This window comes from Triticum aestivum, chromosome 2B (genome assembly GCF_018294505.1).
Source record: "Triticum aestivum cultivar Chinese Spring chromosome 2B, IWGSC CS RefSeq v2.1, whole genome shotgun sequence".
NCBI classification, from domain to species: domain Eukaryota; kingdom Viridiplantae; phylum Streptophyta; class Magnoliopsida; order Poales; family Poaceae; genus Triticum; species Triticum aestivum.
Window position 1 is genome coordinate 518,810,333 of NC_057798.1, and position 15,266 is coordinate 518,825,598.

At 49.1% G+C, this 15,266-nt stretch overlaps 2 protein-coding genes and 1 pseudogene across 2 annotated transcripts; 1 reads left to right on the forward strand and 2 right to left on the reverse strand.

Moving 5' to 3' along the window:
- The first annotated feature begins 359 nt into the window (after positions 1 to 359).
- LOC123041543 (uncharacterized) lies at positions 360 to 1,555 on the forward strand. The gene is made up of 2 exons (XM_044464142.1): positions 360 to 918; positions 1,023 to 1,555. The coding sequence occupies exons 1-2, from the start codon at positions 433 to 435 to the stop codon at positions 1,335 to 1,337; spliced, it is 801 nt and encodes a 266-aa protein (XP_044320077.1). The 5' UTR covers positions 360 to 432; the 3' UTR covers positions 1,338 to 1,555.
- An 8,354-nt stretch (positions 1,556 to 9,909) lies between these two features.
- Positions 9,910 to 12,129, reverse strand: LOC123041544 (protein-L-isoaspartate O-methyltransferase-like; annotated as a pseudogene).
- Positions 12,130 to 12,399: 270 nt separating this feature from the next.
- LOC123041545 (protein MHF2 homolog) lies at positions 12,400 to 13,920 on the reverse strand. The gene is made up of 5 exons (XM_044464143.1): positions 13,561 to 13,920; positions 13,374 to 13,457; positions 13,187 to 13,226; positions 12,750 to 12,803; positions 12,400 to 12,649 (listed from the first exon to the last, which is right to left on the reverse strand). Exons 1-5 carry the CDS (start codon positions 13,696 to 13,698, stop codon positions 12,546 to 12,548), a joined length of 420 nt encoding a protein of 139 aa, XP_044320078.1. The 5' UTR covers positions 13,699 to 13,920; the 3' UTR covers positions 12,400 to 12,545.
- Between the last annotated feature and the right edge of the window lie 1,346 nt (positions 13,921 to 15,266).

Genomic DNA, 15,266 nt, shown 5'->3' on the forward strand with positions numbered 1-15,266 from the left:
TACCGGACAAAGTCATGCAATAGAAAGTACTTAGAGATATCCAGACTTAAGGGTGAGAAAAGGAGAAAAAAATAAAAAAAGTTGAATATTCTTTACATCAAGCTTCTTTTTTCAACATGTATAACATTTATTTTTTAAGAAACAAAGGTTGGGTCTAAAACAGTTTGAACAAATAAGAAATTGGTGTGCTATTCTGATTTGATGCGAGTAACAAGTAATCTTCCATGAGCTCCTATGAGAAAATAGGAATTTTCTTTCAAATATCCAAATACATTTATCATGATATATGCGCTTTACTTTTAATTTTAATATTTTAGTATTCTGTTATACATAAAAGTCTCCCGTGCAAAGCACGTACAAATGACTAGTAACGCCACGTGAACAAATTAACGAGTGAGTGTCCAGTCTCCACGGAAACAGAGAAGGAGCAACATGCTCTGCGCTCCGCCGCAAACGCTGCGTCCGTCGCGGCCGCTCTTGCCCCCACCGCGATGCTCCGGCAGCACGCAGCCGTCGCCGTCCTCGGCCGGAAACATCCGGCGGCAGGTGCTCCAGCCCGAGGGCCGCGCGAAGCTGGACCCGCGCTCCGACCGCGACTTCTACGCGTTCCCGCGCCTCGTCAAGCACGTCGACGACGGCTTCCTCGCCACGCTCACCGACCTCTACCGGGAGCGGGTGCGCCCGGAGTCGGACGTGCTGGACCTCATGAGCTCCTGGGTGAGCCACCTGCCCCCGGAGATGCTGTTCCGGCGGGTCGTCGGCCACGGGCTCAACGCGCAGGAGCTGGCCAAGAACCCGCGCCTGGACTACTTCTTCGTCAGCGACCTCAACCGGGAGCAGCGGCTGGAGCTCGAGAGCGCCTCCTTCGACGCCGTGCTCTGCACCGTGAGCGTGCAGTACCTGCAATCGCCTGAAAAAGTATGTCCCATTCCCGTCCACCGTCTTCTTATCTTCTCCTTCTCTCCACCACACAATTGATACAGTTTGCTCATATGCTCGGTGCACACTGACTTCTTTGTAAGGTTTTCGCGGAGATCCACCGGGTGCTGAAGCCGGGAGGGGTGTGCATCGTGAGCTTCAGCAACCGGATGTTCTACGAGAAGGCGATCGGCGCGTGGCGGGAGGGGTCCGCCTACAGCCGCGTCCAGCTCGTGACGCAGTACTTCCAGTGCGTCGAAGGGTTCACGCAGCCGGAGGTGGTCCGGAGGCTGCCCCCCTCGGACGCCGGCGGAAAGTCGGGCTCGTCGCCGCTGGAGGCCCTGATGCGACTGTTCGGGCAGGCGAACTCTGACCCGTTCTACGCGCTCATCTCGTACAGAAACTTCAAGCCCATGTGAAATCCTTCGATTCGCCCTTCCCAGCGTACGTAGAAATGCCAAGAGCAGAAAACATGTCCCGATGTTGGTTATGCAAATACAGTACAACATGGAGTATGTATATATACATACGGAATACGGAAGTTTCTGTACGAAACAGTACTGTCACGCTGCCTGTAACGTATATTTCAGACCCGCGTTCATCTGGAGATGGGAATCCGAGTCTGACTCGTATACGACACACGTACGCGCCACGATCCCGCGGACAGTCGGAGTGGTCGGCCATATAAGCCAGCAGGGGGCGCGCGTCCAATACCCCAAGTTCACGCCGCTGCATTGCCGCGTCCTGCCATCCAACACCGTAGTCCGTCGAACCCACGAGCTGATTAGGGCGCGGCGCAATGATCCGTCCGACGATGGCGTGGGAGAAGGCGGTGCGGAGATTCGACAAGGGCGAGAAGGCATTCACCGAGGGGGCAGAGATCCTGCGGCTGGCCGCTGCCGTCACGGAGGCGGACCTTGCGGCTGGGAAGCTGGTGCCCACGAGGGAATTCGTCGCCGCGACCGCGCTCGCGGAGGAGACCGCCCTCCGGCTGCTCCACAGGGCGGAGGAGGAAGTGGAGGACGCCGAGCACACGGCCGCGGCGTTCGTGGGTAGGCCGGGGGCCGAGAAACTGGTGGAGCCGCTCCAAAGGCACGCCGCGTCTGTCGCCAGGCTGAGGACGCAGGCCGCGGAGTTCGCCGCTTTCACGCGCCGGATGGCCTCGCTGCCGGTCATGGAGGAGCTCGATAGCTCCGAGTTTAGACCGCGTGGAGGCTTGACGGCGGGAGTGGAAGGATCCGGACGCAGGGAACCAAGAACAAGGAGGCCCAACGCCAGATACTTCGGGCCCGACTGGAGCTCCTGAGCCGGCCGGCCGGCCATCCGATGCTCCAACACTGCTACTCCACAACTGATTTCATCCGATGTACTACCAGAATACGAGATCATGCAGTTTGTTACTTTTGTGTAAAAAAAGTTCAGACTAGATTATCGGTCGTTTGTTACTTTTGTGTTCAAAGTTTAAACTAGATTATCGATCAGCTTCAGATGATTTATACACATACAGCTTGGGAACAGCGATACGCTTGTTGCACGTGTAAGACCTACCCACACGGGCAGTCAAATTCTAATGCTATGCACTGGTGTCAAAAATGCTTTGATATTATATTATGAGACGAAGGGAATACATCTTTATCTCGAAGTTTGAGAAATTGCACCTGAACTGGACTTGAGCTGCAACAAAACATGCCATAAAAAGGCCAAACAAACGCCACGACTCCCAAACTTATTTTGAAACGCGGTTGCTTAGGGCCTAATTTATTTAAAATAGATCAATGAGAATTGCCCAGTTAATTAACGAAAAAAACGACAAAAAACGTCACAACATGCCAAAAAAACAAGGCACATAAGTGGACAATATCATAGAGCAGCGAGCATTACAAAACCAAAAACATCAGACGCCGCATTGGTGGACAAGATAATAGACTCTCATATATACACACACATTTCTTGATCCAGAGCCAAGGATCTCCATTGCAAGGAGAGCGATTGATCAGAGGGACGTAGCAGACAGAGGGATCGATGCGGATGCTTGTGGATCCGTCGACGCTCATGTTAACACATGTGGGTTTGTTGCTTATGACCAAGGTTAAAAAATTCAACAAATTTTCATTAAAATTATTGAAATTTCGCATATTTCGATGGGGGCCAAAATATTTTTAATCCAAAATTTTGAGCCAGATTCAAACTAATTTAAAAATAAATTTAAATTATGTTAAAATTCAATGAAGTTTGAAATCTTAAAATCCTATGATTTTTTTTGAAATTTTGCATAATTCAGTGAGGCCCGAAATTGTTTTGTTTACGAAATTAAAAACTTGCTTTCAACAACATTTGAAGGTTTCCTTCCGGCCTAAAACATCATCTCCGACAATCCTCTCTCTTTCACAGCTCACGTGCAGCTTATGCACCTCATCCAAGCGATCTACCGGGTTCCGTGAGAGGAGGACGCACCCGACCACTACTCCTGGCCGTGCGCGGCATCGGGCTCGTACACTGCGGGTTTGGTTTACAAGCGACTCGGCCAATGCCTTGTGTGTTTCCCTTATGCCAAATGCATCTGGAGAAGTTAGGCTCCACTCAAGTGCAAATCTTTTGCTGGCTAACTATTCAGTACATCGTATAGGAGGGCTCGCCATGGCCTTCGGGATGAGACCTCCGCATGCTACATTTGCCTTCTGGAGGAGGACCATGTTGACCACATTTTAGTCAATTGCTTCTATGGCCGTGAGGTTTGGCACCTATGCTTCTCGCAATGCAGGATAAATGTGAGGTGCCCCACAACGGCGGACAAGTTCACTGACTGGTGGTTGGAGGAAAGAACGAGGTTCAGTGGAGTGCACAAAAGGGGATTTGACTCGATGGTGATCGCGATTGCCTGGGTTGTGTGAAAACAGCGGAATGTGAGGGTGTTCTATAGGAATGAGCACGTTAGGCCCCCTCGGCAACTGGTTGGCATGAGCTTTAGCGAGCTTGCTGAGTGGAAGGAGGCTGGTCAAGGTGGCTTAGATCGTTTTCTGAGAGAGTCCACCTTAGATTGTTTTCTGAGAGAGTAGGCTAGGTGCTATGTGTGGTGTGTGGTGTGGGTGTGCTGCATCTGATGTTCGCACGAAGGTCAGCGTCTTGTAAATCTGTTTGTTGCCCTCTATACGCTATTGGCGTACTCTCGAAGAAAAACCTCAAAATATATTATGTAGTTAGTTTAGACCTAGGGTCCTAGGCTAGATTAAAGAATAGTTGAGATGAGTGTGTAATTGATCGAGTGGAGAATATCGTGGAGACAGATCGATTTTCCTCTCGTCCTGGCGACTGGGACCCTAGCCGCCGCTAGGAGGCACTAATAGAAAAAGACCTAATGTTCAGCTCATTAGTCCCGGTTTGTAAATGAATCACCATTAATACGACCATTAGTCCCGATTCAAACGGCTATGCATTAGTCCCGGTTCATTTGTGACCTATAGTCCCGGTTTGTGTCACAAACCGGGACTAAAGGGGTGGTGGCAGGCTAGCATCAGGCCGGGGCCCCACGAGCCTCTTTAGTCCCGGTTTGTGACACAAACCAGGACTAAAGTGGTCTAACCTTTAGTCCCGGTTGGATACACAAACCGGGACTAAAGGGCAATTTTCAAACTCTACACCCCCCCCCCAATCGTCTTTTCAGTTTTGAAAAAAATCAAAAGAAAATGATAAAAACTCCAAAAATAAAAAACCTTGATGTAGTTATGTTACTACATCTAGTAGTTAGGGAAATTTAAAAACATAAATTTCGACATGTTTTGCAAAAAAATGTTATGAAAAAGTAAAACGACTGTATCTTTTGCATCCGATGTCAAAAAAACGCATAATATATCAAAATGTTCAGCATGAAAATCCGCTTCCGATTTCGACGGCCGTAGGCCATTTTGCAACTTTTTAGAATCCTAAAATTCTTAAAGGAAAAAAAGTTATGCTCAAATTTCAGTTTTTTTGAATTTTGGTTAAATCATGTCAAACTATGGTCAAACTACTTATTCAAGAAATATTAGTGTTACTAAATTATTATTTTAATTTTTATAAATTTTGGTCAAACTATGGTCAAATCTGGTCAAACACTGGTCAAACTATGATCAAACTACTTATTCAAGAAATATTAGTGTTACTAAATAATTTTTTTTTGAATAATAGTTTCAAACTCAAACGGTAAAACGTGTGACTTCATGCTCAAGCTAAACTCCTGAGGGTTAATAGGATTGACAACTTACTATTGTCAGGTAAACAACAAGTGCAGACTTGGAAACTAGGGGGAATAGAACTCGAAAGTTAAGCGTGCTTACGCTGGAGTAGTGAGTGGATGGATGGCCGGCCGGAAAGTTAGACGATTTGGAATGGGTGCTCCACACTTGAGCAATGATGAGGGGTGATTGGAGATTAAATCGTCAAATAATTCAGAAATTTGAAAACCAGAAGAAAAAAAATCAATCAAAAGAATTTCAAAAAAAAAACCTTTAGTCCCGGTTGGTAACCGGGACTAAAGGTCCCCCGGCCCCCGGCGCGGGCTCGTGCCACGTGGTGAGCCTTTGGTCCCGGGTCGTATTGAATCGGGACTAAAGGGGAGGACCTTTAGTCCCCACCCTTTAGTGTCTGTTACAGAACCGGGACTAAATGTCGTTTTTCTACTAGTGAGGCCAATCTTCTAGCGCCATCCTCCGACGGCTCCCCTCCGCCGGCGACCTCGGTCGTCGATGGTGAGGGGGGTCGCCGGATCCATGCGCGTGGACCATTTTTACTCTCTCGTACTCTAGGTTTTTAGGTTGTTCATCATCTTGGCTTTGGTCCTATGTTTGGGGATGAAATTTAAAAACCAGTCTGTTCAAGTAAGAATGGCGTGGCGGCAGCGGCATCCTTGTGGTGGACCTGTGTCTTCGGGCTCCGCCCTTGCGACGGTGTTTGCTCCAACGTCGGCGCGGAGCTTGGGAGGTAGTCCAGGAGCGGATGCAGATTGTGGTCTGCATCGACGACATCTGGATGACGAAACATATGTTGGGTTCGTAGTTCGTGGATGGCAGATATGGTTTCCTCCTTCGCCGTCTTAGGCGTGGTAGGGTGCCAGATCTGGAGTTCGATGGCGTGTCCGGGGTGTTGCCCGGGTATGATTCGTTTAACGGCAAAGGCTTCATTTTTGGTGAGTTACCTTGAGGTCCGCAAATCTGCATATCAGCGATGGAGCCGCGTCGAGCTCGGGTTTGGAGGTGATCCGCCGTTCTTTTCTTCGATGGCTGCTGGGGTGGTGCCGAAGACAGGTGGCGTTGGTGTCAAGCTTAAAGATGTTTTGCTATCTTTTACTTTTGTCATCTCGGTCCTTACGTGATTTGTACTTTGATCTTTATGATATGAATAAGACGGCGAAGGAGGAAACCACGAAAAAAAATTAGTTGAGATTATGTTTGGCTTATACCTCATGCATGCCGCATGCGACGACTACAATGCGGCTTCGCATAATCTGAACCTACGGTGAGAACTCGTGTGTTTCTCTGGGAATCCAAGATCGACTCCTAACGGTACACGTACGCGCTACGCTCGAGTCGATCATATAAGTCAGCAGGGGCCGAGTGCCCAAGTTCGTTCGCACCATCGGTTGCATTGCCACCAAACGCCGCGGAGTAGTCCGCCGATCCATCAGTGCGTGTTACGAGTTCATCAGGACGCGGCGCATGATCCGTCCGACGATGGCGTGGAAGAGCGCTGTGCAGACACTCGACGAAGGCGGCAAGGCATTCACCAAAGGGGCAGAGATTCTGCGGCAGTTCGCCTCCGTCACGGAGGCGGAACTTGCCGCGGGGAAGCCGGTGCCCACGAGGGAATTCGACTCCGTGGCCGCGCTCGCCGAGGAGACCGCCCTCCGGCTGCTCGACAGGGCGGCCAAGGAGGCGGAGGCCGGCGAGCAGACCGCCGCGGCGTTCGTGGGTAGACCGGGGGCCAAGAAACTGGCGGAGGCGCGCCGCAGGCACGCCGCGTCCGTCGCCGGGCTGAGGACGCAGGCCGCAGAGTTCGCCGCTTTCAGGCGCCGGATGGCCTCGCTGCCGGCCGTGGAGGAGCTCGACAGCTCGGAGTTAAGACCGCGTGGAGGCTCGACGGCGGGAGTAGAAGGAACCGAACGCAGGGAAGCAAGAACAAGGAAGCCCAACGCTAGATACCTTGGGGACGAGTGGAGCTCCTGAGCCGGCCGGCCGGCCACGCAACTGATTTCATCCGATCTACCGTAATAAGAGATCGTGCCGTTCTGTTAGTTTTCAGTTCAAAGTTCAAACTAGATTATCGGTTGTTTGTTACTTTTATGTTCAAAGTTCAAACTAGATTATCGGTCGGCTTTAGATGGTGCATCTATATTGCTTGGGTACAGCGATAAGTTTGTTGCACATGTATGATGTATCCACATGAGCCGTCAAATTCTAATGCTGCATTTTTTTAAACGAGGCAAAAGATTTGCCATTTTTATGATTAAGAGAGAAGTTTAAGAGGTTAAGGCCCATCGTCGAATTACAACAATCACCCACGCGGCATTATGTTACTCATAGTGTATCTGCATTGGAATAGAATGTGGGTCACCGAATCTTGAACCTGCTTGCAAAGGGGGCAAAGGTTATACAGTTTGGCCACCCACGACGCTGAAGCCTATCCACTGTTCAAATCCTATTGTTGATTGCCAACCAAGCGGAGAACTTGCATTTAGGAGGCGCCAAATCTTCCAAATGGTCGGTATCATGTCCGTGTCAGTATGGCCAAAGAATTGCGCCTTGTAGACTGGCGTCGCCAAGTAGTGTCCATCAGTGGTGAACTTCCAAGTGATAATGTCGGGCGTGTTGATGTCGAGGTGGATATGGGAGACCTTCTCCCAAAGGGTGACAAACTTAGGGAGGTGTTCGATAGTGATGCCGCGAAGAATGTCCACTTGGGAAATCCAGAAGTTGTCGTGCAGAGCCATTCGAGCCGAGGAATTCTCCTTCTTCGACAATCCATATATTTTAGGTGCCATGTCTTTGGGCCTAATTCCATCGAGCCAAGATACTCCTGAAACTTGGGACGCAAACCATTGCCAACTTGGACCTTGGTAGCTGCGGCAAAGATATTTCGATCGTTGTCATCGCAAGGGGTTCCCAAGCCAACCCATGGCTTGTCAGCCTGCAATCTTGTCCTCGAGGGGCTGGTAGCGAATTCTCTTTAACCTCTTGACAGATACAGGCAACCCAAAGTATTTCATCGAAGAGGAGGAAAGCTTGACCGGGAAGGATTGGAGGATGTTTGGAAGATCAACATTATCGCAACGGATTGGGGCGACAAGACTTTCGAAACAATTTGTGAAAAGGCTAGCGACATCCCCAAAGTGCTTGAGAGTATCAGCGAAAAACTGGATGTCTTCCTTAATGGGCGTGAGAAAAACTATGCCGTCATCTGCGCAAAGCAAAGCTCGGATAGGCATAGGCATAGCATTTCCACCAAGGGGGTGTAAATTTCCTTGAGCCATGCTCTTTGCCACGATGTGGTGCAGCGAGTCAATGGCGAGCACAAATAACCGGGGGGGAGGGCAACCCCCGACCTAGCTTAATGGGATCGCCAGGCACGCCATTAAGCAGAACGCGAGACGAAGCCGATGACAGCAGGGTCGAAACCCAACCTCTGAAGCGAGGCGGGAAACCAAGGTGTCGAAGTAGGTTGAGGAGGAAGTCCCAATGCACCAAGTCAAAGGCTTTTTTGACGTCAAATTTGAAGAGCAACGCCAGGGTTTCCCTACGAAGGAAGCGTCTCGCGAGACTGCGCACATACATGAAGTTGTCATGGATGCATCTTTTTTTAATAAATGCACTTTAAGCGTGTGAGACCAGCTCATTCATGTGCGGGGCAAGCCGGTTGGACATCATCTTATCAACTAGCTTAGTGACGACATGGATAAGACTGATGGGACGAAAATCACCGATGTCCTCCACTATCCTTCTTCGGAATGAGAGCAATGTCTGTAGAATTCAACCAATGAAAGTGCGCAGCATGAAGATCAGAGAAATGGTTGATGGCAAGCATGATGCCGGGCTTGATAGTATCCCAACATGGCTTGAGTATCCCAACATGGCTTGAGAAAGGCACCCGTGAATCCATCGGGGCCCGATGCCTTGTCGCTAGGCATGGAAAACACAGCTCTCTTAGCTTCCTTCTTGGTGATGGCCTCTCCCAATACATGAAGATCACAACTGGGTGTGCGAATGATTCCTCAATTGATGTCGATGTCATGTGAAGGACCTTTTTTGCGATGTTCTGGAAGTGATGGTGGACAATGTTTTTCTAGTGCTCGTGCTCGGTGACCCAATCGTTGTTGTGCTTGAGACGGTGAATGAATTTTTTTCTCCTTCTATGGTTGATACGTAGGTGGAAGAAACGAGTGTTGGGATCTTCTTTGAGGTTAGTGATTCTGGTCTGGAGTTTTGACGCTTCCTAACCTTTTTCAATACGGTGAAGCTAATAATCTTTTTCCTAAGCCTTTTGCAGATGTCACTTTCTTCTAGACTAAGAACTCTTTCCTCTTGCGCTAAATCAGGGTGGAGAGTGACTTTGAGGGCCATGTGGAGTTGGACCTTCGGTTTGGCAAAGAGTGTCTTGCTCCAAGCACACAATTTTTGGCTTGTCTTCTTGAGCTCGTTGAAGAGCATTTGGTAGGGCTCAACATGCCTTGATTCCTCCCAAGCATCACTCACCACCTGTTGGAAGCCCGGCATTTTGATCCGGCAGTTTTTGAAGCGGAAGGACTTGGGTCTCTTGGGCCCATCATCGTTAGCAAGCAAAAGGGGACAATGGTCAGATAAAGATGATGAGAGGGCATGAAGTTGAGGGGATAATGCTGGACAATGGTCAGATAAAGATGATGAGAGGGCATGAAGTTGAGGGGATAATGCTGCATCTTTATCTCAAAGTTGAGAAATTGCACCTGAACTGAACTTAAACCGCGACAAATCATGCCGTGAAAAGGCCACACAAACGCTAGCGATTTCCAACCTTATCACACACAACACGTATTCACATATTCTAAGCAACATCAACCAGCAGTAAGCATTACAAAACCAAACCATCTGAAACAACAGACGCCACATTGGTAGAGAAGATCATAGACACTCACATATATACACACACATTTTGAGATCCAGAGCGAAGGATCTCAGCTGTCCTGCAGCTGAGCAGAGCGGCTGGTCAGAGGGACGTATCGGACAGTGGCATCGTTCCGGACGCTGGTGGATCCGTCGGAGCTCTTGTCGATCACCTGCAAGTCCTGAGAGTATGTGCCGACCGGTATGACCATGCGCCCGCCAGGCTTCAGCTGCTCCAGCAGCGGCCGAGGGATCTCAGGTGCCGCTGCACCCACATGAATAGCATCGTATGGCGCCGCATCCGGCCAGCCAAGCCTTCCATCTGTGTTTTTGAGAATTGCAACAAGACAACTTGAGCTCCAGATGTTTTGGACTTCCATCAAAAGATGGCTAGGACCAATCAAGACTAACGTTTTGAGGCTATAAAACGACCAGTGCAAATTAAATTTCATCGATGTATTGAATGGCTCAGCACACCATAGCACACCAACTAGCATACCTGAAACATGAAAAGAAAGTGAACCATCCTTCAGTAGTGCTGCCGCAGCACTCCGTTCGACATTTTCAGTTGAAGCAGCAACAAGTTCAGGAATGTGTTCAATCCCCACTGCGCGACCTTCTGGTCCGACCATCATTGCAAAACAAGCTGTCAAGTAGCCACTGCCTGTGATGGGAAATGGATGAAGATGGCAGTAGTCGAGACAAAATGTCAGTTGGACAAAGTTGTTTATTTATACAGATACAAGTGTATCATCTGAAGGCACTAACAGAGGAGAGTGACAGTGTATCAGGCTGTCAGCAACAACAAACCTGATCCAACGTCCAGAGCATGCATGCCTGGCTGTAAATGATCCTTCAACAGTTCTAAGCAGGTTGCATGCATGTGAGGAGCGGATATTGTTGCATTGTAACCAATAGGCATAGGACTGTCAATGTAAGGGGTAAAGCCCTCTGGTACAAATAAGGCTCGGTCGATAGTTTCCATAACTTCTGCCACTTTGTCCGTTCGAACAACACCATATTGCTTCAGATAGTCAACCAGAGCGTTGTTCTTTTCCAGTGATCCTTCAGTCCAAAATTGCTGCAAGTTAAGCAACAGAAGCTGAGATTGTATCTGTCATAGGTACAGTACTTGGCCTGTAGGGGCCTCAGTTTAAGGCCGGGCAAGCGCCTCTTTTCTAAAAAAGAAAGGTACAGTACTTGACATGACTATATGCTAAAAGCACAAACGGAAATGTGCCTCATCAAAACATTCACAGTATTCAAAAAATCAAAAAATATATGATAACTGTAGATTGTGTTGCCTGCATAGTACATAAAGTGACGCCGTGTGTCCAGAAAAAAAAAGTTCGTAGTTTCAGCATACTTAGGTCCAGATCTAACATATCTTTACACTCTCAAGGTGCCACGCTTGCAGAAGATAGCCAACAGTGGTGAATACTTGGGCACCATGGCTTCACTCGTAGTTGGACCTGCTAGGAGCCGAGTTCATAAATATCTCCCTGAATTTCCCGGAGAGCAACCATATTCCAGTGCTCTGCAGCCCTGAGAATCATAATCGCTCTCCTTTAGCGCTCTACAAGGCTAAAATCCACCGATCAGGTAGCCCTCCTGGTTCCCAAATCTCCCTCGAACCTAAACGTGCAACTAAGCTCTCCTGAATCAGCTTAAACTCGAGGGTGCAAGTTAATTATAATCATCCAATTTGCCGTAGCGATCGCCAAACATTCATGTACGACCGCAGTACAGGATAGAAAAGAGGGGGAACGAGAGGGTAGGGCGTCGCGTGTGCAGCTACGTACCGCCATCCAGTGGTACGGGGAGCAGCGCCGAAGCTGCGGCGGCCTCGGGGGCGCGGGCGCGGCGAGGAGGTGGTGGAGGAACCGGCGGCGGGCGGCGGGCGGGCGGCCGTGGAGGGCGACAGGAAGCGGCTCGACGGGGAGGCTGCGGCGGCGAGGGACATGGCGCTGGCGCGTGGAGTGCTGCTATAAGAGGGGGGAGGTGGGCGAGGCGAACAGGTGTGCGGAGCTCGGCCCGCCGTGGCGGTGCGGGGGAGCCTCGTCTCGACAGGTGGTCGCGCCGCCGTTCTTTCTAGTCCTAGCGTGGCTGCGCCGTACGCATCCAGAGACCACCACTCTTTTCTTTCACAGGCCAGTCACACGTAGCGCGTGCTCTGCTACCCCCAGCGCGGAGGATTTTTACAAGGACAGTAAAATCCAGGGAAAATTGTACTCCCTCCGTCCGAAAATACTTGTAGGAAAAATGGATGTATCTAGACGTATTATATTTCTAGATATATTTATTTTTGTGCATTTGTCCGACAAGTATTTTCAGACGGGGGAAGTACGAAATTGGAACGAAACCCCAGTTTACAGACTTGTGAATCAGGGCGGCGTGTTATTTAACAAAACTGGTTTGTTAGGGTGACACAAACAACATTCTCATTACAAGATTAATTATGGATCGGTTCAGGCGCCTTGGCTATCCATCTGTGTCCGAGACAGGTACCAAGAAGGCTAGCTAGAAGTCCAGAAGAAGCTGTGGCAAGACTCGCTCCAGGTGGGTGGGCTCAATTGTGGTCGTCCCCTCTGCTTCAGCGATAACAGCACAGCGCTGGACAGCCTCTGCAAGAAAGAATTCAGACTTGAGCTGCAGAACTGGAATCTATGTTACCGTACTATTATTAGCATCAGGTACTGCGATATTTTTCGTCAATATACAGACCTGCGACAAACATCCGAAGAAGTTCACAGCTCACTTGCAGGGCACTTGCATTAGCTGCACAAATTAAACAAACAAAGCATCATGAGCATCGTGCACGAAGGCTTCTCATTTTATACTATTTGTTTGAGCCGGCAGAAATTCATTTGTTTTCGGCCTTTTTTCCCTTTTCCGATCAAGGGGTTGATGAATAATCGAACAGTGAACATGATAAGCGTCAATATGAACATAGTATGGGTAAAAACTGGCACAGATAGCTGCAAAATGCACGAAAACTGTGCACGCAACTAGCTTGGAAAGACAGAGAAACCGGACTAGGAAGGATCGAAGGATTCCATCAGTTTAATTTGCAGGTGCACTTAGAATGGACAGTGCTACTGAACTTCCAAGAACAAAGCCTTGTTCATCATCTTATAAAGATGGAACAAAACACCACCTACCAGAGGTACTCCGGTTCCTCCTTGACGTCTCCGCAGCAGGCTGCCAATTAAAAACTGAAACATTCTCATCTGATGTAGGAGTACATAGCAAAACGAAAAAAGAAACAGAACAGTTTTGGGTGGGCTGGGATAGGAGGAAGGGAAAGAAAAGTGAAGCATCTGAGATTAGATTGGACCGCCGAATCACCTCGATGTCTATGGCCTCGTCGACGACGACGCCCCTGTCGGTCCGCCGGCTCCACACAAGCTTGAATATCGCGCGGATCAGATCCTGCTCAGGCCCCGGCAACTCTTAAAATCCAACATCCGGAAGAACAAAAAGGCCAGAGAAAAGGGCACAACCGACGGAGGAACAGAAGAGAGGGTGGGCTCACCGGATTGAAGGTCTCGTCGCGTGCCTCGCGCGTCTCTTCATGGAAATCTTCCATTGCGGTTTCGCCGGGGCGGCAGATGCAGGAGAGTGGGCGGGACGAGGGAAACGAGTTAGGGCGAAGGCGCGGGAAGGGGTTCATTCCTGGGCCCACATGGGCCGTTTCTTTAGCCCTGCTTACGGGCGATTAGTCTTGGTTGGGTTGAACCAAAATCAATTGAGGAGTACTCATTGCAACTTTGAAGGGACCTGAATGTGTCATAGTGTGCTCCAAATCTTGTCCTCCTACCCTGTGAACGAGCCCTCTGTCTCATTCCACCAGCTCTCCCTACTGGTCCTCGTTCTCAAGATCATCCGGTAAGCCGATCGAACAGTAAATACACCTCTTCTTTCTTCATGCCACGCCCAGAAGTCCGGCAGCCTCCTAGTGCAGACTGGTATCTTTAGGATCTCTTCTGCGTCAAAAGGAGTAAAAACAGTGCGGATCAGCCCCTCCTTCCAATGCGCCGAAGTATAATCAAGGAGTTCTGCCACCTTCTCCGGCGGATTAGGATCTAGGGACACTAATGGCCTCTTGAAATTATCCCGTAGGATCCGGTTATCCCTTCATATGTTTGTGGTGTCTCCATCCCCAATCCTTCGGATTAGGCCTTATGTTATCCCTCCCGTTATAAATTGCTTGCCATATCTGCGATGGGCGTGATCCCAACTCTGCCTCCAATATATTGCATTGTGGGAAGTAAACGGCCTTTAGTATTTGAGCACTCAAAGAAGTTTCTTCCGTCATGACTCTCCACAATTGCCTAGCAAGTAGCGCTAGGTTAAAGGTTTCTATATCACGGAATCCTAGACCTCCCAGGTGCTTCGGTTGAATCATTGTGTCCCAAGCAAACCAACTAGGTTTTCTCTTTCCTTCCTTGCAACCCCACCAAAATTGCCGAATAATTGATGTTATACTTTCACATAAACCCCGCGGCAGGCGAAAACATGACATAGAATATACCGGTGTTGCCTGAGCGACCAATTTGATCAAGACCACTTTCCTTGCTGCAGAAAGTAACTTCTCCATCCATCCTTTGATCTTCTCCCACACACGATCTCGTAGATATTTGAAAGTTTCGTTCTTGGACAGGCCAACATCTGTTGGCATGCCAAGATAACGTTGATTTGAGGACTCATTCTAAACATGTAAGGAATTTTTTATCTCTTCCCTCAAAGGATTTGGACAGCCTTGACTGAAGAAAATTGATGTCTTATCATGGTTAAAACCCTAACCTAAACCCTAAACCCTAAAATGGTGAAGTTCTATGTCATGTTTGGGTCTCCCTGTCGGATTCTATGGCGTCTTGCCAGACATTCTATGCCCAGTGGTGAAGTTCTGCACCATCGCCATATGGCTGAGACGGATTCATGTTCTCTGTGCGGAGCAAGGGACACTTGGCGGCATGCTCTTCTGAAATGTGCATTGTCCAGGAGCGTTTGGGCCCTGGCACCCGAGGAATTGGTCGAGAAGCTTATTGCCACCAACAGGATAGTGCAAAAGATTGGTTATTCGCCCTGCATGGAAGTCTTGACAGCCAAGAGTTCATCCGCGTGGTGGTAACTGCTTGGGTTGTATGGGGAGCCAGGAGAAAAGCTACACACGAGGATATATTCCAATCTCCGCATGCGGCTGATGCATTCATACGGAGTTACGTATCAGAGCTGGAG

What these genes read in the sequence shown, in the direction of transcription:
- LOC123041545 (XM_044464143.1), bottom strand. Translation starts at nt 13,698, where the DNA reads ATGAACCCCTTCCCGCGCCTTCGCCCTAACTCGTTTCCCTCGTCCCGC. An exon ending in GCGACGAGACCTTCAATCCG is followed by an intron (nt 13,458 to 13,560) that starts GTGAGCCCACCC and finishes GGGCCTGAGCAG; the next exon opens with GATCTGATCCGCGCGATATT. An exon ending in ACGAGGCCATAGACATCGAG is followed by an intron (nt 13,227 to 13,373) that starts GTGATTCGGCGG and finishes TTTAATTGGCAG; the next exon opens with CCTGCTGCGGAGACGTCAAG.
- LOC123041543 (XM_044464142.1), top strand. Translation starts at nt 433, where the DNA reads ATGCTCTGCGCTCCGCCGCAAACGCTGCGTCCGTCGCGGCCGCTCTTG. An exon ending in ACCTGCAATCGCCTGAAAAA is followed by an intron (nt 919 to 1,022) that starts GTATGTCCCATT and finishes CTTCTTTGTAAG; the next exon opens with GTTTTCGCGGAGATCCACCG.